The 22,565-nt window shown below is 45.1% G+C and overlaps 1 protein-coding gene across 4 annotated transcripts in view; it reads right to left on the bottom strand.

Annotated features, from left to right (window-relative positions):
- Positions 1-22,565, bottom strand: part of srgap1a (SLIT-ROBO Rho GTPase activating protein 1a) — a 91,928-nt gene that overhangs the window by 43,892 nt on the left and 25,471 nt on the right. For all 4 annotated transcript variants that reach the window (XM_069685788.1, XM_069685789.1, XM_069685790.1 and 1 more), the window contains exons 2-4: positions 17,496-17,691; positions 9,889-10,051; positions 3,006-3,068 (exon numbers count right to left, since the gene is read on the bottom strand). In XM_069685788.1, coding sequence (XP_069541889.1) covers positions 3,006-3,068; positions 9,889-10,051; positions 17,496-17,691 — 422 coding nt within the window. The remainder of the gene's footprint in view (positions 1-3,005; positions 3,069-9,888; positions 10,052-17,495; positions 17,692-22,565) is intronic.

The following is a 22,565-nucleotide window of genomic DNA, read 5'->3' as shown; positions in this document are numbered from 1 at the left end:
AGAAGTCTGTTGGCACGGTGACGCACCGGCCTCAGCCTCCGCTCTGGCCTCGGCCTCCGCTCCGGTAAGTCCGATCCGTTCGTTAGATTTGTGGATCTTGGAAAATAAACAAATGAAAAGGAATAGTTGTGGCTAATTGGTCGCTTGGCTGCATCAAACACAAACGCATATCCTGCACAGCCACCGGGAAAGAGGAAAGAATGGCTCTGTACTGTTTCTGACATTAAATGGGCTGATTGCAGCTTGGCCGATGTCCTGAACTAAGAATAAAGGCAGAAAGAAACTCATTCAAACTCCCAGGAGAAGGCAGTAACATACTGTAGAGCACCAGTGATTTAACCTGGAACGAACCAACTCCAGCAAATTACAGCTCCAAGACCTGCGTATGAAATACACTTGTCTGCACAAAACCTCAGCCTCAGCTCAAACACAGACTCGCCCATCTCCAGATCTAAACATCTTCCTCCCAAACCGAGTAATTTTAGTGCGAGTGGAACAACAGAGGCACAGTCTGGAGCCCTTCGCCTTTGGTGGGGTTTGGCCAACTGGAACCAGTTTAGAGCCGGTGCCTGACCTCGGGCCGTGCACTCCTCACTTACTGGTCTGGAGTCTGCCGCTGCTGTGTTTACTCTGGTGTTTCTTTTAGAGGGACACATTTAGAGACGGAGCAGACCTGTTATTTCACTGCACAGGCCGACAACGGGACTGTGGCTGACTGATGCAATGCTTACCGAATGTGTGCGTATGTGTGTGACCGTATGTGTCCTCCCACGGGGGCTAAACCAGGTCAGATCTGGAGTGTGGACTGCGGTGAGAGTGACACACATTGACTTTGGAGGAACACGTAGTTGTGTTTGGAGACAGGAAGTTTAACCAGTGAGATACTCTACAGAGAGGAGCTGGAGGTTGTCTCATCAACATGAACTGCCTCTACTTGTATCTCTATGTGTGTCCATCCCAGGTTACCATGGTGACAATATGGAGGCTCAAAAAAGGGCATCGATTAATAAAACAAACACAGGTTGAACATCTGACTGGCTGATCAGTGATTGTTGTTGCTTATATGACATTATAACATTCATATAAACAACATGGCCTCTGATTTACACAATACACAATAAAATCAGGCCTTGATTCAGTGCAGTCGTCCTCTGTAAGAACATCAGCATCTAATTGTTCACCAACATGTGTGAGGCATTAAACCAAGCTAGAATAGTCCAACAGGGCCGACTGGGGGAAGTTGAGGCAGAGGAATTAAATATTGATTCATGATTTAAGTCTCCTCCTCCTCCTCCACCTCCTCCTCCTACTCCTCCCCTCCTCCAAGGTCACAGCTTCACTCTGACAACTCACAGCAAAGGCAGCAAAGAGGAGGTGGCTTTTATAGAAACCAGTCTGCACATGTGCAGCTTGTTTAAAAGTTTGATGGTCTGGTGAAATATAACTAATGATACTCAAGTCACTCAGTATTATTCTGGGTTCAAAGATCTGCAACAACTGCGACATTTCCCGAAATAAAAATATGAAGTTTCCCTGAAAGCTGCTTCTCTAAGGCATTACTATGTCATTTCCCTGATTTGATGGAAACCCTCGGGGACCTTTGTTGCATATTTTCTCCCTCTCCTTCCCCAGGCTACCCATCTGTCTCTGTCCTCAACTATTAAAGGGGCAGTTCAGATTTTTTTTAAGTGGGGTTGTGTGAGGTATTGATCAGTAGTGAGTGTACTGTATGTACAGTAGATAACAGTCAGCCCGGCCCCTGTTAGGAGAAGTCAGCCGGAGTTCCTACATGGAAGCTAAGCTAAGCACCGTAAAGCTCCACAAAACATGAAGAGACCACTGCAGAAATCTGTTTTTCTCTGCTTCTTCTATTTACAGGTTTGTGTTTGTGCAAAATGAACTTTAGTTTTATTGTAAACAAAATTTCTCCTGCTTGTAAATCAAATCTTCTCATTGACGTCTTTGATTTGCAGAAAATGACGACTGGTTAAGAAACCAAAAGATGTTTTTCAGAGCTGAATAATGCAAAGAGAACAAGTTCATGTTCATGTTTAAACAAAATACTAATGTTTGAACTCAGAGATCAATATCTGGTGGAATAACCTGGTTTTTAATCACAGCTCTCATGCATCTCTGCATGCCCTCCTCCAGTCTGTCACAGAGCTGCTGGGTGACGTTAGGCTGCTCTTGAAACAGCTCAGCTTTGTTCGATGGCCTGTGACCGTCCGTCTTCCTCTTGATCACATTCAGGAGGTTTTAATGGGGGTCACATCTGGATTTGGGCGGCCATGACATGAAGAGAGAGGTGCTGTTTAAGGAACTTTTGGAGTGGGCTCTTAATTTTTTCCGGAGCTGTATAAACAAACATTTAGTTTAAGTGTCCGCTGTATTGTAGTTTTTTGTCACTGCTTCACGTTGACGTCAGACCCTCAGCACTATGTCTCACTCTGCACAACGGCCCTGTACACCTACGCATGCAGCGCACGGTATCAGATCAGCTGCTTGGGTCAGTGTTTTCCTACACATGCTGTGAAGTGTATTACGCCGTATGTCAGCTGTTTGTGTCAGAAGGTGCCGCGGCTAGCACAGACTGAAATCAAACTTCACTTCTCTGAAGATGTCACTTTTGATGCTTGCTTGTTTTTAACCCTTTAGGCAACAACACCAAGCAGAAACTGTCTTTATAAAAAGTATGCAGCCAGTTGCTTTTTGGCTCCAGCCTTCTGTCGTTGCTTTGCATGAATTTGTTTTTAACACAGCTGATGAGAGATATTAAAAACAGAGAATATGAACATAAGCAAACATTAAGATCATGCTGTAAAAGAAACTACACAGACAGTCCCTGCAGTCTGAGAACTCTACCTGCTTAAATCTGTAATATTTGACATCTTTAAGCTGCAGGGTTAAAGACGAGAAGCTAGAGCTCGTTAGCTCCAGCTATAAAGCAGTCTGATGAACTTAAAATGCATTGGTTTAAAAAGAAGAGTGAAGTCATTACTACTTACTGTGTACAGCTCATTTAGGACCTTCATTAAGTCTTCTTGGAGCTGAAAGGCTATTTCCTTACTCTGCAAAAGAAACACAAAGAGACAATTAAAACACATCTGCAATTGGACACAATGAAGCTGATTTTTCCAGAACAAAAATAACTTTTGCAGCATGTTGTCAGTCCTGTCTGTCAGGTTGATGTGCTTTATAAACACTGCAGCAGCTGTATATTTACTCTATATTGGGCTTCATATGAGCGGTGGACAGAGACCAGACATTGACCTGTGGTTCGAACGGTTCAAATGCAAAACACAACAGTAGATTTATCATCCTGTGTCAAATACAGAGTTGTGAAAGTGGTATCAGTGTCACGGCGGCTTCTCCACTCGAATCGTTGAACGCAGCTTGAGTTTCACTGCCCACATGCTCAAAACATTATCCTACTGCGCTGAAAGATTTTCCCCAAATCTGTTAACTCGATCAGCCGCGCCACAAGGCTGACTCAGTAACACCATCACACACACACACACACACATGGCCACATTAATGCATCTCACCGTTATGGGATACAGTTTAACAGTGACGCTGTGATGGATTTAGAGGTGCGTTCACGATTAATTTACCTGTGGTGCTCCCATATTTCCTTCACTCGTATACTGTTTCACATGTTTCAGACATTATGACTCATGATGATGAATTTTTGATCTCTCCTCTGCAGTTGATACCACTGGCAGCTACCTGGATGATGTTACAGCCTCGTCTTGCACTCCCGGTCTTTCTCTAACACAATTATCCTCAGACAAATCTCATTGCTGGAGCCGCTCCCTGCAGAAGGCTGTGAGAGGGTTCTGAGAAGGTATTGAACCACCCAGTGAGGTGGGATAGAGTCGTGATTTACTCCTGATCACGATGCGAGCGCACTGCAGATTTTTCAAAGGGTAATGTGTAATGGTTCGGCTTGGCATGCGACTGCCTCGGTTGGCCAAAACACAAACTGTCACTCTTGGCTGGCAGGTAAAGCTGCACGACGTCCAAGCATGTGAATAGACAGCAAAGGGGATTACGCTCTCAGTCACCGGCTGCCAGGCTGCTGTCTGAAATAGTTTGAGTGTCTTGCTGGGTGACCTGGCCGATTGGCATCATCTTCCCAACCACCACCTGCTCCGCCAGGTCCCTGATCTGTAGCTCTTACCTAATCAGAGAGGGCAAACAGCCTGTAAGCCCGGATAACCAGAGCTTTAGAAGCGCCAAAGTTGGCACAAGTCAAACCCAGGCATGTTAGAGAGTGTGGTGGAGGAAAGGAGGCAGAGGAAAGGAGGCAGAGGAAGGTCTTGAGATTTGTAAATTACAGGATGATTTGTTCCTAGAGTTTATAGCAGATCTGTAATTGTATCTTGCAAAACATGACAGTGCCATATTTTACACAAGCTGCCTATCAATTGTGGGTTCTTACATATCTAAAGCATCATAAAGACACAGCGCTTCTCCTGTGGGAAAATCCATTAGCAACTGTCGGCTCAGAGGACAGAACCTTTGACTATCTGTCAGATCTAACACTCGTCAGCTCCTCTCCATTGAGAAGGCTGGGAAGTGATCCAGAGCTCAATGAAAAGCCTTCACAGGATCACATGAGCTGAGAGAGAGAGAGAGAGAAGTAAAGACAGAGATGAAAGTAAAGCTGCATTACATTCAAGACATGTTCAAAGCTAACCTAACGTAACGCCTCTAAGAACTCTGTGGAATAATCTGTCTCTAAATACAACACACACTCCAATTACAAGCAATAAGGGCGATTTACTAAACACTGTGTTGTGTAACTGATGTCAGTTTGCACAACTCGCACCTTCCATTCAAAGGAACCTCTATTGGGGGGTTTCCAATTGGGTTTAAATTCATTAAAAAGATCCTACAAATGGGTTTCCCCTTTAAGCTCATACCATCTGTATTCCAACCACATCAGAAAGATGAAACAACCCCAGAGAGAAGAAACCAAGCCAGCCTTTGAGGAGTGGTAGGTTTCATATTGCCACTGACATTAATCATGGTGTAGAGATGGCAGTTGTGTACCCTGCGGGGCCTGTGCCTGCATGGTGCTCAGCACAGATCTGAGTGCCTTGTCACTATAAAACTGACACACAGTTACGGTGCACAGCCGAGAGCCTGACAGGGCTTAGCTGCTGCGTTTCTTTAAAACCAGCTTTAAATAAGAGACACAGATGCGTGAGCTGAAAGAACAAAAGAACAGCGTAACGTTTGAGGAAATGCAATTATTTATTAGCTTCATGTTTCTGCATTTAGTATAAAGCTGGAGTCAGGAAGTGAGGCGGCAATCTGGGAGTGAAAAACAAGATAACAGGGAAGAGCCAAAAACTGCAGTTCCTCGACAGGCCTCTAGGGGCTGGCTCCAAAAGGGAGTCAATCCCCATCATGCCCCATATTAAAAGGCCAACTTTACAGCAGAACTAAACGTGTTTACATCCTGGAACAAATATGGGTTTTGGTCTCTATAGCTTTCACAACAATACAGATATCCTGCCGCTCCCTCTCCTACCAAGATGTGAAGACGGTGAGTGGTGGATTGTTTCCTCCCACAGACTCATTTAGCTGATTCAATCTAATAAATCGACAACTGCAGTCAGCTACCATGAATAGAATCTCATCCTGTGGGAAGCACTGTGTTTGACATGCTTATTAGCGAGCTAATGAATTAGCCTCAGACACAGACTAAAAAACATAGCGCTTGCCAACCCCTCGCTCCTCTTCAGCTCCACCCTCTTGTCCCAATATGATCACTTCAGGCTCCAGAAGGCAGTTCACAAACCATCGGCTGACATCGAGATGATTACAATTGTTTTTACACAGTCTGTGCAGGAAGATGTTAGTTTAGCTTAGCATATGGACTGGAGAAACAGCTAGTGTTGCTTTGTCCAACAAAGAGAAACTTTAAGCTGTCGTATATACACAATTTATCTTGTTTGTTTAAACCGCAGATGAACAGAAATGTACTTTTAAGATGCGTTGTGTACAGGGATGTGCATTTAAAGAAGTTTGTTTTATTGACTGGTTAACCGCCTCATCAATATAGTGGCACGTAATTGTCACGTAGCTCTCCAAAGTAAGCGTCGTCCAGCAGTCTGTTGTGAGGGCTACAAATTTGGCACTACCAAGTTGTGTTTTCAGCTCTTTCAGGCCACATAGCGCCTTTTTCTGAGCCCCAGAGTCTTCAGAGGAGCGCATGCAGCCGCCTCCAGAAAAAGTGCAGCACTCACCGTCTACTTTCAGAGCGCTCAACCTTTTTTGTGCGGCCGCTCCGAGAGCTTCAGGTTGAAAATCTCTGAACTTTTCAGAAAGGCGTTGGTGTCGTCACCGCCACTTTTTTCAAACCAATCAGATGAGGCGCCACTTGTCTGCGCCCTGGTTTCCACTAAACACGGAGGAGCCGTTTCTGTCTACCGGAGCTGTACGATAAGACAAAGAGACAGTATCACAACAGAGACCGAGAAGCCCGTCTGTGGGAGCAGATTGGCCGGACACTAAACGTTGCTGGTCAGTGTTGTGCTTTTATCGCCCTACGCGTTGTTAGCTTGTTGTTAGCTTGTTGTTAGCTTGTTGTTTGCTGTGTCGTAAGTTAAACTTATTGTTGTCATAGAAACGAAACCTGCGTGCAGTGATTTGAAGTGGTCCAGTAAGTCAGGACAGTGTGACAGGAAGCCACCATGCACAACACCAGGACGCTGAAACTAAAGGAGCTAAATGGAATCCACCCATCGCTTAATTATTCACACCTGTGCTTTTCCTACCATGACATGTCAAAATCTCCTCTGTAAAAAGGCTAATTGTAACATAAACATTTTCCAGCACAAGCTTTGCCTGTGGAAAAGTTGAAAACTGCCTCAGGCTGAGAGGAATCCTCCTCGTAGCTGCAGCCGCAGGACGTGACCATAAATAAAACAGGGCCGAGTAAAACAAAGAGCTGCTTGTATGAATAATGAAAACTGAATACATGTGATAAGATCTGTGCAGGCATGAAGAAAGGAAGAGACGTCCACTACGTGACTCTTTTATTCGAGCAAAGAAAGACAAAACCAGGTGTTTCCAAAAAAACGTGGTTGTTTTCTGTGAGCGGAGTGAAGCTCTGAAGAAATAAATGCACATGTTAAGCGACAAACCGGTCAACTGAGGATGTCGACGAAGACGTCGCTCTACTCCTCTGCTGTTCCACCTCACAGCATGAGACCCGGAAGAAAAAGGGAAATAAAAACACAGCGTTTGATGTGCTGGAAGGATGACAACAGTACAGCTGTCTCCTGGAAGCTGTGAGGGAGCCCACGTCACACGCCCGACTCCTCTGCTGTTTGAGCCTCGTTACTGAAGCTCTGCGGAGATCAAAGGCTCAGGGAGGCTTTAATTAGAGGGCGAGCCGAGTCTCAGGTCTCCTATGAACCCGGACCTCCCACCAGTCTGCTGTTTGTCTGCACAGCGTCACCTGGATCCACTGAGGAACTTTAAAGGCACGACTGTTACACAATGTGGTTGGATATTGCACATTCCCCAGCAATAATGATGCAGGTGGAGCAATGACAGGACTAGAGGAGGGGTGTACTACCCGGCAGATTCTGAGCATTTGGAAGTGTTTTCAGACTTACACCAAAAATGTAAATCAGCAGTGAAGGCAGTCTGTCATTACGATCATTAGAGAGTGGTGAGTGAGGGGAGGAAACGAGAGTAACATCTGAAACATGGATCAGTCTGTTTGACATCTGGCCTCATTAGCAGAACCATGAGCTTTTAAACTGTATCAAAAGGAAATGACTGCAGCAGCTTCCTGTTTGTGTGTTGGGGGTGAGTATTTAGAGACCACGCCCACCTACAATCAGATGAAGCCAACACAGGAGTCTCACTTTTGCTTTCTGAACCCGTTTAGACGGTCATGGCTTCCAGAGCAAGAGGAGAGTCTGAAGGAACGGACACAAAGGCGCTCCTCTGAAGAAAAGCCACTTTGTAATTTAGGCCTGCGGTGCGTTCATGTGACTCCTGCAGCATAGGAGCTCATAATCTTTTAGGGAGTTGTCGTCTTTGTGGTGGAAAAGGCAGCGGAGGCCCGGTTTCAGTGGAGAAGCCACAGTCTTCAGACGGCAGAGTGAAGCACACTGATCTGAAACTGTGGTGACCCTCTGAGTCCCTCTGAGTCTAACTCACAAAACTAAACCACAGGAGCCCGACAGAGCCTCATCCCATCAAACGCAGGGCTGAATATATACACTGTACATATATCATGCAGCTAAATATACATTGTTGTCAAATGAGCGAGTTAATTGAAAGTGAAATGCTGTTTATGCAACATGAGCTGGCCGATGTGACCACCATGAACAATCTGGATTGTGTTAGCTGAGAGTTCAAACTTCCGTTTTTGTTGGTCAAAGAAAAGTCACATCTGACCTTTAGCAGAGGTCAAACATCAGTACAGTGCAAAGTGAAACAGAGACGATCAAAGCCAAGAAGATTTTACCTTCTTGTATTGTTTAGAAAGCCGGGTATAACTTTATTTATCCTGCAACACACGGGTATGTTTCATCCCACATTTCCCTTCACTTTATGTGTACATTTGTTGTTGTCAGCCATTAAACTTAGGGTGCTTTCAACCCTCACGGCTTTGGTCCAGACTTTACTGGGAAAGGCCGGTTCGTTTGGACAGGTGAGAACACGCATTTGAACTCCGGTGCAAACCAAACAACCGGAGCACGGTCTGCCGGAAAAGACGGGACTCGGTCCGTTTCCAAACAAACCACGGTCTGGTTCGATTCAGGTGAGAACATAAACTGACATAAAGTAGGGCCTAATACAGGAAGCATACCAAAACACAATGCATTGTGGGTCGCTAACAGGTGCTGACACTTGCAGAGACAGACATGCAACCGGGGCTGAACGATTCTGAAAAAATATGTAATTGTGATTATTTTGACTTATGTTGTGATTTCGATATGATTTGTGATATTAAATTAAATGATCATTTTTACACCATTTTTTCTCATTTAAATTGAAAAACATACTAAAATGATTATGGTGAGTTTTCTGCAGCGATCTGTAGCAAACAAAGATATTTGATATTCGGCCAGAACATCTCTGCAGCACATTATTTTAATTAAAAAGGTATTTTTACACACATTTCACCTTTAATAAATTTTGAGCCTGCTGCGAGTTGAAAATTGCAGCAGGCGATATTTTGATTTCAATTAAATTTCTATTAATTGTTCAGCCCTACACGCAGCCAGGCAGCGAGATGAGCAGAGGACAGACGTGGGGGAGCGATGAGGAAATCAATTTTACAAAAGCTTGTGGAACCGCACGAGAACACGGAGGCGTTCAAACTGTTCAGTGAAAAACTAAAGATGGAACTGATCGAACTGTGGAAAAAAACTCAGCCAACAGCACATTAAAATCGGAGATTCTCTCTCGTCTTCTTCTCGCTCTGTTTACTTCAGGGAGTTTTCCCACACGGAAATTCTGACCAATCAGAGAGCAGATTCCCGGCGTTCAAAGCTGCTGTGAACACAAACCGAACTCAAGGCAAAATGCACCATTGTAACAATTTGCTCTTTGACTCGGACCAAACAATCGGACTTCAGGTGTGAAAACACCGGAACAATATCCTCAGCTCAAATGAAGCTTAAATTAAACCATACAGGCTAATGACCTGAAGACGGTAAACACGACATCTTACTGACTGTTAAACTGTTGTGGCCACAGGGACATGAAAAGAATCACTATCAAAGTACAGTTTAAAGTTGTTACTCTTTTTTTATGACCGATGTGGATAAAGTTTGCAAAAGAAGTTTGAGGCGTCGCAGGTCAATCATAATGAGCTTAAGTGAGTGCATTTAGTGTATTTTCCACCCTCACCTTCTTGAGAAGCCGTGTGGAGTCCTCGCTGATCTGCATGAACCTCATGATGACGTTGTTGAGGTAGATGTCGCTCAGCGTGGCGTGGTCTTTGCTCTCCCTCCTCACCTGGTTCAGCAGCAGGTACCAGCAGTTCACCGGGGACAGCAGGTTCTGGTCTTTCCTGAACAACACAGGGAAACAGTCGAGGGTCAAAACGTGTGTGAGGAAAATAAATACCCTGGTGTCTCATTTACTACAAGTTATAAAGAAGAATTAGAGCGAGGGAGCGTCAGTGTGTAAGAGAGAAGTTGTTTTGGATACCCTGTCTTAATGCACACATTTTCAAAGCCTTAAAACTCACTTGGTGTTCTTGCAGAAACGAGCAGGTACGTTCAAGTACCAGTGTGTGTTCATGGTCTGCAGCTTTTGAACATTTCCCCCGTGTGTGTATCCATGTCAGAGTCTCAGTCCTTATTTTTAAGACAATATCTGTCATTTTAACAACCAGATTGTGGCAGCTCCTCGACTTGCAGGATGTCTTCAAACACCTCCAGTGCACCCAGGCCCGTTATAGAAGCAGAGGAGAGATGCGTCACAGGCCTCCCTTGGTGTTAAATGTCCTATATACAGCTGGTTCTGGGCTCTCCATATATAAGACGACACAGTGATGTTGGAAATACTTTTTATCGGTGACATTTCTGGGGCAGAGCTCTCGCAATGCTCTTAGCCAAGCTGACTTTGTACAACCAGGGAGGAATGTGCCACAGGCTTTGAATACACTTAATGGAATGAAGAAGGAGTAGGTCCAGTGGATGTGTTTTAAAAGTACAATTACTTATGAACCGTCACAGAAGAAGACAGACAGGAGAGGTCAGAGTAACAGAGATCTGAGTGCAAAAAAGGAGTAAAATCCTGCAGCCTCAGAGCTGCTTCCTGTGCCGCGTGCCGGCTACTTCCATGCTAACTGTAGGACATTGTCCAGGCCAGAGCAGGCTGGGGCCCTGCGTAAGCACGGGCCTGCAGGCTGACTTCCTCTGGGTTAATCTGGAACATTCCTCCTGCCTGCTATGAGCCGCACAGAATATGAGTATGTATGTTTGTGTTTGGGTGTGTGTGTGTGCTTTGGAGAGGTTTTATGGAGGGGTCTGGGGTCAGGTCTTGCAGGAACCATATGGAGACTCGCCTGTGCTTCCCCCCTCATAGTTAGTTTGCATAGACAGGCAGCACTTGTCAACACAACAGGTGAAACTCTGCACTCAGTAAGTGACCCAGCCCTGAACTAGCCTTCAGCCCTGACCCAGCATCTGCTGCACGAGCAAAAAACTAAGCATTTCTCCAAATGAAAAACTGATGCAAACATTCCAACCAGCTGAAATGTTCCCAGAGACTCTGCAAAAACAGGAAGCAAACTACATTTGATAAAGGCAGAGCCAAACACGCTGACATGAAAAACATCCGGGAGCGTTCGAGAGCACAGTCGTTTTTCAAAGACGCAGAGAAAAAAGTGATTTCACTAAAAGTTGAGTGATGCACTGATGCCACATGCTCCGGCTACAGGACACGTGCACAGGAAGAGAGAGCTAGAAGGAAATAAGTGAAGTGATCCCAGAGATACAGCAGCAGGACCGCTGGACAGCCTCTCGCGCACACATACACAGAGCAATTACCATAAACCCGTTTTGCATTATGTATCAGCAGCGTGCAATACTTCTATGGCGCTGACTCTTGATATGTGGATACGGCACGTGAATGTTTTTACTTATTCATGCTCACTTCTGCATGCACAGATGCATAATGTCCAGGTGGCCGCTGACATGGAGCCTCTGCAGAAGTTTATAAAATGACCTCCTTGATTTCCAAAGAAGTCATTTGCTGCTTTTTCCATCTGTGAGGATTCGGTCCCGGTTGTGAAAAATTAAGCTAATTTGATGGTGGATGAGAAACAGCTCGGTGAAGGAGGATTGTTGGCAGGATACATTTGCAGTCAGGACTCGAATGCACTGACCTGCTCTCTTTGCTATGGCTCCAAACACAGCATGACTCCTCTCTGTGAAAACTTTCAGCCTCCGTGCACATGTCCTATAAAATCTTAAGTCGGACAGTAGCAGCGCTGCTCTTTTAGATTATTCCTAAATAAAAGGCAACACAGGCATGACCCAGAATGTATTATAAAATCACTCAAAGAAGAATAAAACATTGTTATGTCACAGAGTGGATCTCATCAGCAGTTCATAAAGTACCCTGCATGTTTGTTAATGGGCTGACCTACTAAATCAAAAAGCAGGCCTGCACTGAAAAGAGGACAGAGGGAGAAAACAAGCGGGGTACTGACACAGGCAGTGACGACAAATAACCTCTGGGAGTTGCTTATCCTACATAATGACAGGAAAATCTCTCAATGTCACAATTTCCCCCTCGGCCAGGGCAGGAACTGGGTCAGACAGACTCACAGACAGATAGACGGCCCCCTGAGGGGCGCAAACACAGGTATGTAAGGGGGAACCTGATGTCCAGGAGAGGCACACATGTGGCAGCAGAACTCATTAGAAACTCACTGCGTGTGTGTGTGTGTGTGTGTGTTCGCTCCATTCATGCAGTCGTACTCCAGGAGTCACTGGGTCAACGTCAGCGCTCTTATACAGAAGCAGGAAGCCGACAGAAACGGCTAATTATCACTTCAGTATGCAGGGTTATTGAAACAGGAGTCCTTATCAGCATCAGAGGCAAAATGGCAAAGTCCTCCAGAGTCGTACCGACAGCATCTTTTATTAATGAGCTGTGGTGGCAGCCTTAATAGCTGCAGCACAGCGACTGGCATTCACCTGAGATGTGGGCGTTCATATTGTAGTGAAGAAAAGTGATCACTGAGTTTAATTTATACCATAAAGGAGGGTTAAAGTTTGAGGTTTGAAAGCATGCAACAGGGCACCAAAGCCTGATGAATAATTCTGGATTTAACTCCTTCAAACGCTGCATGGTGAGTGCTCTGCAGAAAGTACTGGCTGACTTTATATGCAGCTGCAGCTTGTTCTACACCTTTCTTTTCATCCTCAGACAAAGACAGGAAGTCCCTTAACCAGAAACTTCATTCTGGATAAAAGCAGCCTATTTAGATCGATCCCAGCTGCGGCTTTGGCAGGATAAATAATTCAATGATTCCTCTGCTCGCCATCTCCGCGTCCCTCCCTGAACAAACTTTGCATAATACAGTATCTGCTTGGTGCATGTGTGTGTGTGTTTGTGTGTGTATTTAAGAAGGAGCTGGAGAGACAGAGGGGAATGTTTGCCAGTATTTGTTCATTTGTCCGTTTGTGTGCGTGTGTGTGTGTGTGTGTGTGTGTGTGTGTGTGTGTGTGTGTGTGTGTGTGTGTGTGTGTGCAAACAGCCTCTGAAACACAAATGCACTGAGCAGACAGGACTGAACGGCTCTCACACAGACTGCCACTGTGAGCTGGACAGTGCGATGCCGTCTGTTGTGTTGTTCTCTCACAGGAAGTAAAAACAGGATGGAACCAGTGGAACGAAACTTTTACACAGATTAATCTGGTACGATCACTGGAAGCTCTGAACTCCAAATGTTTTCAAGAAGACGGTTAGATACTTCATGTCCAACAGCGCGTGTCCTGTACAGTTTCCTAACTTGTCTTTCTAACACCTAATTATCAAGTTTAACTGCAGTTTTTTTTCCATTCCTGCACACTGCAGTAACTTCTGACGTAAAAAACAAAACAGAGTTTGCAGCAGAAGCTCACAAAGATCTCTTCATATGGAACTCTGGAGCAGGAAAATACTGTTTCATGTACGTGCAATTATAGTAAATGAAGTGTTACACCATCATGCTGCTAAAAACGTACGCTTATATAGGTCCCTTTAACAGGAGGAGTGTGTTCATGAAGGAAGCAGAAAGTTTAAATGGGTGTTTGAAAACAAGAGACTGAATTTTAACATGAAACAAACCTGCAGCAGAACAAACACAAGCTGATCAGTGTTCAGAAACACACATTTTGATGACTGTAAGACGCGTAATAAACAATCATTGAAGTGTGCACATTAGCTGTAACTTATGGTTCCAATGTCGCTCCTATGTTCGGCACGTTTTCCATAAAATCTGTGTTTGAAACACGCCGTCTCTCCATCCGTCCATCAGTTATCTACACCGCTCATTCTGTTGGGTTCAGGGTTGCAGGGGGGCTGTAGCCTATCCCAGCTGTCATTGGGCGAGAGGCGGGGTTACACCTGGACTGATTGCCTGTCAATCACAGGGCTGACACACAGACAGAGACAGACATTCATTCATACGTTCTCACCTTACACCCCTCCCCCACCTTAATTTAGCGCGTTGACGCAGGTTTTTCAGACCTGCTTATAAATGCAGATTGTCTCTTTTCCCATTGCCTGTGAAGTATCTTCCTGTCGGTCTCTTTTCTGCTGCGTCACCGTCTGACGTCACGAACGCTCCAGAGACATGGTTAGTAACCAGTGAAGATGTTACGGTGGTTAGGTCTTTATTGTATCTGTTACTCATTCAGTCTGTTTATCAAACTCAGCGCTGACAAATATGGAACGATGTTCGAGCGCTGCTCGGACGGAGACAGGCGGAGTTTGTAGCTGAGATGACGAGGAGTCGCAGAAGTTACTGACGGAGCATAGCATCGTGCCGGAGAGGGGGCGGAGATTAGCGTGTCGACGCGGCTTTTCTGTTCCCATCAATTCCCTCGGAGCCGAGGTGATAATTACCCAGGTCTACTGCAGAGTCATGTGACCCAGGTCTGAATGCTGATTGTAACCTTTCCCACTAAGCAAAAAAGTCGGGTGTTAGCGGGTGTTAGTGGTTTTCTGACCAGTGGGAAAGCAGCTTTAGAGTCACCAATGAACCTAACGAGCATGTCTTGTGACTTGGAGGGAACCCACGCATGCACGGAGAGAACGTGCAAACCATGAACCTTCGAGCTGTGAGGCGACAGCACTAACCACTGCACCACCCTGCAGCCCACACGTCTCTAGCAAATCAAAAATAATTCAAAAAAACCAAAGTGCTGTTCTTTTCACCACAAGGTCTTCGACAATCACAGTTTACTCTGTTTTCTCATTCCTCAGCCATTGTGCAAGCTAACCGCACAGTCAGCAGCAAACCGGCACACGTGAATCTGAGGGTAGCTGGCTGCTCGCTGGGGCTTCATGTGATGGCCAAGTGAATGCATGGGTCATGTAGGGCTGCATCAGTCGCTTACATGAATGCATGTTGAATAAAATCAGACAATTACAGATAAAAAAAAATAAAGAAGAGAAAAAAGATAAATGTGTCGTGTTGTGTGCTTCCCAAACTGTTGCGGGTTCAATTCCCCAAATCTTTTAACAAGAGACAACATGTCCACGTGTCTTTTAAAACACACTTACTGGAGATGTGCATCATTTATCTTCCACCAGTTTTGTCAGACTCAGACATAAAGGTACGACTCGACGCAGAACACTTCCCTGACACAAGATGGACTCCTCTCCAGATATTGGTAGAATAAAGCCTGTTCTTTCTGACCGACACTAACTTAACCTCCCTCCTGTAGGATACAGGGCTGACATTTTACTGTGACAAACTCTCTGCCAACCTGAAAGCTTAAGAAAGAGGCAGACTGCACTGAGTTTGAGGGAAGCCAGTGCAGGGTCGTATCTTTGTAGCTTCACCTGCACCATGATCTGTGCAGAGTGTTGGACCACAGAAAGGAAGTATTAAGCTGCACCTCAGTTTTCCTCTGCTGGTAACGATGGTCAGTCAGAAGAAAGTCCTCCGTGTGTGTGGGGAGGAAGCATGTGGAGCTGCGTTTTCCAAATGAGGCAGAAAAGGAAGAAACTGCCGTCCAAACAAACCAAACATGTCACACACAGTGTTTATTCATGCGCTCCTGCCTGCAAGAATGACATGTTGTCAACATTATGTAAACCAGTCTCACACTGAAAGCCGCAGCAGTGGGCCCCTTTGAATGCCGCCTGTCTGGACTAATTACTGACAGATTTAACTGCTGATTTGAATGCTTAACTTGAGCTGCTGCACGGAGCTGACCTGTCACATGAATCGTGTCTTGAGGCTACAGACAGAAAGAAACGCACTTTTTCACACCCCGACATGTCAGTCCAGTGAAAACAGCCTGATGTGGAGAGCACAGAGGCCTCACTGTACGTGTGCTGTTTATAAGAGGACTAAAATATAGGCCACATGGTTTAAAAACCCACAGGAAGCTTTTTAATGTTATTCAGACGTCTTGTACTTACTTTAGAAATATGCTCCTCGGCTCTCGCCAAGTGTTTAACTTGTGAATGAAGTGACCAGACTGTACATCACGCGATGAAAACCGCAGAGTCCCTTCACCAGTTACACACACACACACACACGGGCACACACAGCTGTTAGAGCCATTGGACCCTCAGACTGAGAGCAGCGACTATTTGCAGACGGCGAGGACAAACACACGTCTTATTTTCGTTCCCACCGCAAGTTCAAACAAAATGCTAATGTCTGCTTTTTCCACGAGCCGACACCAGCAGTGTACAGAGGCCAAAAAGTACAGCACGCTCAACTGAGTGAAGAGCTGCAGGAAGGCTCCGAGTCCAACTGTGATGCTCTGTGAAGATATATGAAGCGGGGAGGCAGATAGAGAGAGGAGAAGTTGACACAGTCGACCTCCCTTTGTTATATCACCTCCACAGCCTTCTAAGACAGTAAAACTGTTTAACTGATGGTGACGTACAAGTAGGACATGGTTTTTGTGTTTATGGTATGTGGAGAAAAATATAGCTTTAAGTCAAGATGGATTATTCTTTAAGCTCCCCGCGATGACGTAACAGTCTGAGCCACAGGCGTTAAATAAAATATACAGGCCTAAACGGGGAACAAAGGCACATTATGCAGAGCTGAGGAGGGGCGAGAGAGGAAACAGAGAGCAGCCTGGCACTCACATCTGAGAGGTCAATAAAGACATTTGAGAACGATTGAAAGATAAACGACAGAAATGAAAATAAAGCTTCAGCACTGAGCTGATTCTCTGTCGTCACTCGGCCGGCTTTAAGATTGATACAGCTCATCAGCACCATAATCCCATTAGAACAGAGATCCTTTCAACATAACATTGAAATCCAGTACGACTTCCATCTGCCCGCCAAAATAAAAGAACTTTTTTAAAGTCTCAGAGAGTTTTCTAAGGCTCAGAGAGAAACACTTTATCCCCTTTCAAACTGCACTGCACTCCTGAAAACGTCCCCACATCGTCCGGCTGGGCGGCACGTGTGAAATCAAGACTTTATCCTGCAGCCTCCTGGTAAAATGTGCACAAGAAGTCGGGGTGAGCCGCAGCAGGTAATAGTCAAGAACAGTCACTGCGAGAGAGGGGGCGGGGTGATGATGTTTATGTCATGTGACCGGAGTGAAACCAGAAGAGCGTCACATGACAGGATGAATAAAAACATCCAATGTTACGTACGTACTTTTACGTCATCCTGCCTCATGAGATGACCTGCACCCTGACAGGGAAAATCTCCCACTGTGAGGGACATGTGTGTGAGGGCGACTCTGGAACATTTTCTGGAAATTGTCAGTCGTGCATGTGTGAAAGGGGCTTTAGACAGCGTCTCCTTACTTGTACTGCTGGTGGTCCTTGGTGCTGCGAGTCTTGGCCATGAAGCGCTCGGCCAGCTTCTCCAGGTTCCTCGAGTACTCCATCTCAATCTCTGCCTTCTTTCTGAAGAAGTCCTGGAGGTCCTGCAGCAGCTGGACCCTCATCTCCGTCTGCTGGTCCAGACATTTCTGCTGCTCCACCAACTGGGCCCGGATCTCTGAGGAGACACAGGAGGAGAGAAACTATTAGGATGGAGCCAGAGCCAATTATCTGGAGATGGAGAATATCAGAATGTTTACGTGGTAGAAATAAAGTGTCCATCTTTAAAGTAAGGTCCAATCAAGCCCGACAAAATACATAGTTCAGGAGGTACCTGTTTTAGGGTTTTAACACTTGCGACATGTTCACAGCTCTTGAAATATCATTAAATTACATGCTCAAATGCTTAAAATCTTTAAAACCCTTTAAAATGATGAGCACAACAGAGACTTACAAACATTAAACATCTTAAATCCATCAATTGACACAAAAAGGACGAGAAGCAGTCCGACTGGGTGTTACAGTGCAGCACATGCACACATCAGAGGCAGAGAGGAGCCCCATGCAGCTTATTATCTCTTAGTTATGACTCCTCTGAACGCTGCGGAGACGTGAGCTTTGCAAACCGGTCTCAGGTGTTTCATTAAGGATGAAAATAACTGCAGGATGTTTGGAACCTGATTCCCATCAGACCCAGAGTTACAGCACAGAGCAGGCCACACACACACACACACACCCTCATCAGTGTGACTAAAAAACCAGAGCCACTTAAGCAAGCAGAAGGGACAGCAGGCCTCACTTAAACAGGTAGGATGTGCAGGTAAATTACCCTCCGAGGTCCTTCTGAGGACAACAGGGACAACAGGGATCTAACGCACACACACACACACACACACAGTTGTTTCCTCTGTGTCCTCTCTGTCCATGGCCGTGTTTAATGGATTTCTCCTAATGGAAGGTAGCAGCAGCAGCAGACATCTTCAGCAGAGGAAACAGACTAATGAGGTGATTTAGAGCCACACACACACACACACACACACACACACACACACACACACACACACACACACACACACACACACACACACACACACACACACACACACACACACACACACACACACACACACACACACAGTGATCCCTCATAATAAAGGCAGAAAGCACGAAGGCTGCGACATGCCTTCACAAAGTGTTTGTGCAGTTCACTGGCCCAGGTGTCATTATGAAAGGTGCTTCTTTGCTCACTGACACAACACAGAAAATAAGAGATCAGCTGAACAAAGATGATTAAAGTTTAATGTGCACTGAACGGTCCTCACTTACACTTGATGTGGATCATGCACACATGAATATATAAAGATCAAGTACTCGACAGACGGCTTTGCCAGCCCAACATTTGCACTTGATTCACTTTAGATTCAGCCACTCCTGTTTTTGTTTCTGTGAGTCACTGACATCCTGCAGGAAAACTGTGACAGGACATTATCAGTGCTATACCTGAACACTTAGATGACCTGTCCTGGGACAATGTCTACCACAGACCTCATTAACCATAAATCAGTCTGAACACAGACGTCTGGATCAATAGTTGATTCGATTTCTCCACTCAGAGATATTCAGAACTTTGCAGGTTAAGTTCTGTAACTGTCAGCATTTTGTTTTTTAATGTTTGAGTACAAATGTTAAAGTAAGGCTGCACAGTTAATTGAATATTAATCCAGGTCGCGATTTTGTCTTCCCACAATTAAATAAACATGACTGACGTTTAAAATGCTCCACCCGTAGAAAATTCTGCTGTGTATCAAATGAAGCGCTCCCTAAACTAACAGCCCCCCTCCCAGGGGGCGATGGAGAGGTTTGACAACAGAGACGGTCGGAGAAACTAAAGTCAAATGTGTGGAACAGAAGAGGAAGAGCTGGCCCTCTGAAACGGCTCGTCATCGCTTGTTTGGAGGTGTTTCAGGTTTAAGGCTGTGTTAAATGTTAAAAATAATCAGCAAAGAGGTCATGAAACCTGCGTCTGCGCCGCAAAGCAACACGACTAACTTGTTGAAGCAGCTGAAAAAACAGCACAAAGTGCAGCATGATGAGTGTGTGAAGGCCGAGAGGAAGAACGAGCTGCTCCCCGTCAGTCAAGTCAGACATCCAGAACAGAGACGCTGTGCAGCAGTGGTTCCCAACCTTTACACGGACCAGACAGTAGACAGATATTTCTGATGGACCGGAGGGGTGGGGCGGTAGGGGGGTGTTAATGATCCAGAGTCTGATCTACAAGCAGTTGAGCAGAATCTATAACAATGTGATCCAGCAGTGCGCAGTTCATAATCATGCAGCGCAGCAAGGACACCGACCTGTGAGTGGTTCTTATGCTCTGCCCTGAGTCCATAGGGTCACGATCGCTCCTGTATTTCTGTGAACAACCTTAAAGAATAAAATACGTCTCCACAAGCTGTGACTGAGCCGGAGGTGATCCATGCTTAATTATCAGAGTTATCATGAGCGCGGGGAGGAGACAGACGTTAGGAGAGGAGATATGACACAGACCTGTGTGTGTTTTGATGCTCAATAACATCGTGATCTGTCCGTGTTTCTGCGCACGGTTAAAGTATAAACTTCGTCTCCACAGGCTGTCACATGTCCGTGTGCTGTGTAGTTCATATATTTCACTGATAACAGAGCTGTGGAGGAGCATCAGGCTTCATGATCAAACAAAGCTGGGATGTGAAGCCAGGGTTAACAGGTTTTGTGCAGATTAAACATTCATTTCTTTGGGGGGTTAAACAGGTGGAAAAGGTCACAGTGCAGGAATCTTATCCATACTTTAAATGTTGAACAGTAAAACAAGATGGAAGGCTTCAGAGACATAATCACTGTGGTCGATTCAATGGACGGTTTCTTTTTCTGCCTTCAATAAAATACTGATTAATAAGTTTATTGTCTGCTTTCCAAATGTTACTGCGCGATGAATTTGGCCCAAATAAACAAGACGAACTCATTAAACTATCGTATTATGTCCTAAAGCACACTCCTCCTGACAGCAGGTTGTGCCGTTCTGCCCAGTTTCATATGTAGGCCAGTCCTGCAGCTCTGCAGCAATAACCAGCTTTCTGAGTGTTACGATGCATCCGTTTGGATTTTCTTACTCAGACTTTCTTGTGAGCGTCCGTCGGTCCCCGACAGGAAGGTTCGGACAGGCGACTTTGCCACGTAAAATAATTTGGTTGGAAAATGTGAGCACTGACTAAGATCTGTGTCATCACCGACGCAATCTGCTTCCATTTACACGTTTGAACAGACTTTTTTAGGACAGTTGCTCTTGTAAATGTCTGCCTCCCTATTTGCAGCGACAAACTGAACTAGAGACCAAACTAAAGCAGAGAGTCCGAGTCCATCCATCCTGTCTCTTTAAGAATAATCTCATTAATAGTGAAGGTATTGTTATAAAGAGAAGTATTCAACAAGACAAAGAGCAACAAATGCTTTGCAAAGAAGCCAAAGATCCCTAAGAGGCTTTATGGTGTACCATCAATATCTCAGTGTGTCCATCTACTTAATGGCCAATCAGCTGCTGACTCAATTAGAAAGCTTCCAGTCCAGGAGACGTGAGAGCACTGCTGTGTGTGTGTGTGTGTGTGTGTGTGTGTGTGTGAGCTTATTTGGCATGTGTCCTTAATGCAGTAATCAAATTACCAAAAGGCTCGGCTCCATGCTTCAGCATTAAATCTTCTCAGTCTTTATAAATTAACGATTTACATCAGGTCTTTAGAAACTGTTGATTATGTTTTGCATTTTGAAGTAGCTGCTGCTTCCTCACGGCACTCACAGGGAATAAACCTCTTAGATAGAGACAGACGGGGCACAGGGGAGGCAAACCTGAATGAATCACAGGAGTTACTCATCCACACGCAAACATCACTAACGTGGACGATGGTAGACAAAACTGGGAGCCCACCAATGAGCACATGGAGGGAGGCTGATTTTAAATGTGACTGCATTAAAGTCCAACAGGCCTTTTTGATGAATGAGTAAACCTCACAATTGCTTCCATCTCCAGAGGATGTGGGGATTAAAACAAAGCTAGCATGGCACCGACACAACGGAGCGTACTGGATCATTTAACACAATTACACTCATGGCTGCACACGGAAACTCATTAAATCATTCATTTTCTGAGTCAAACACTGGACACTGAAGCTGCAGCACCAGGTTTAAGTGTGGAGGAATTCATGTTAAAAGGCAACCACCTGTCAGAGGACTTACAGGTGTGGCACTTCCTGAAAGTAGGACGCCAGCTGAGAGCTCACTTTTAAGTTAAAGAATACTCAGTGACAGAACTATAACCACATTAAAGCTGAGACGTTTCCTACCTTCCACAAGAACCTGTGCTTGTTGTTTTAATGTTTTACTCTATTAATGTATAGAAACATGCTACATATGCGTGACCTCTCCAGCTACCAGCACCAATTCCATGGTTGTCTGTCCCGAGACTTGAACCAGCCACCTGCAGGTTCCCAAGCCAAGTCCCAACTCGCTGAACTACTATCTACCCCAAGTCCAGGTCTCTCAGTCTTGGTATCTGAAATGAAATCTGGAAGGAAAAAATGGTACAGGAATATCTCAAAAGGATTCTAATGTGGAAAATCCATCTGATATAGTAATTTTTATAGCTGGAATAAAATAAATCCTTTACTACTTGGACACTGAAGTGATGACGTGATACAAAACCTGATGCTCCTCTACAGCTGTGTGAAATATATGAACTACACAGCAGACTGGAGTCTCTGTTAACAGTGACAGACAGAAAAATCAACATGATTAACACAGATCCACGTCATTACACGCCTGTGTCCTCCCCGCCCTGCGTTATTATAAACTATGATGACCTGATCTCAGGTTACAGCTGCTGCTCGTGTCATTCACAGCATGTGGAGAGACGTACTTTAGACTTTATAGTAACTGTGTGCGGAAATACGGACAGATCGCAGCGTTATTCAGACACACTCATTTTCACATGTAAAACACTGTCCTTCTATTTGCTTTGGTGGGGGC

This window comes from Semicossyphus pulcher, unplaced genomic scaffold, assembly GCF_022749685.1.
Source record: "Semicossyphus pulcher isolate SPU_LCO1_2020_fin unplaced genomic scaffold, fSemPul1.0.p SCAF_8, whole genome shotgun sequence".
In the NCBI taxonomy this organism is placed as follows: Eukaryota; Metazoa; Chordata; class Actinopteri; order Labriformes; family Labridae; genus Semicossyphus; species Semicossyphus pulcher.
The sequence above is the reverse complement of the archived record's forward strand: the minus strand, read 5'-3'. Positions and strand labels throughout refer to the sequence as shown.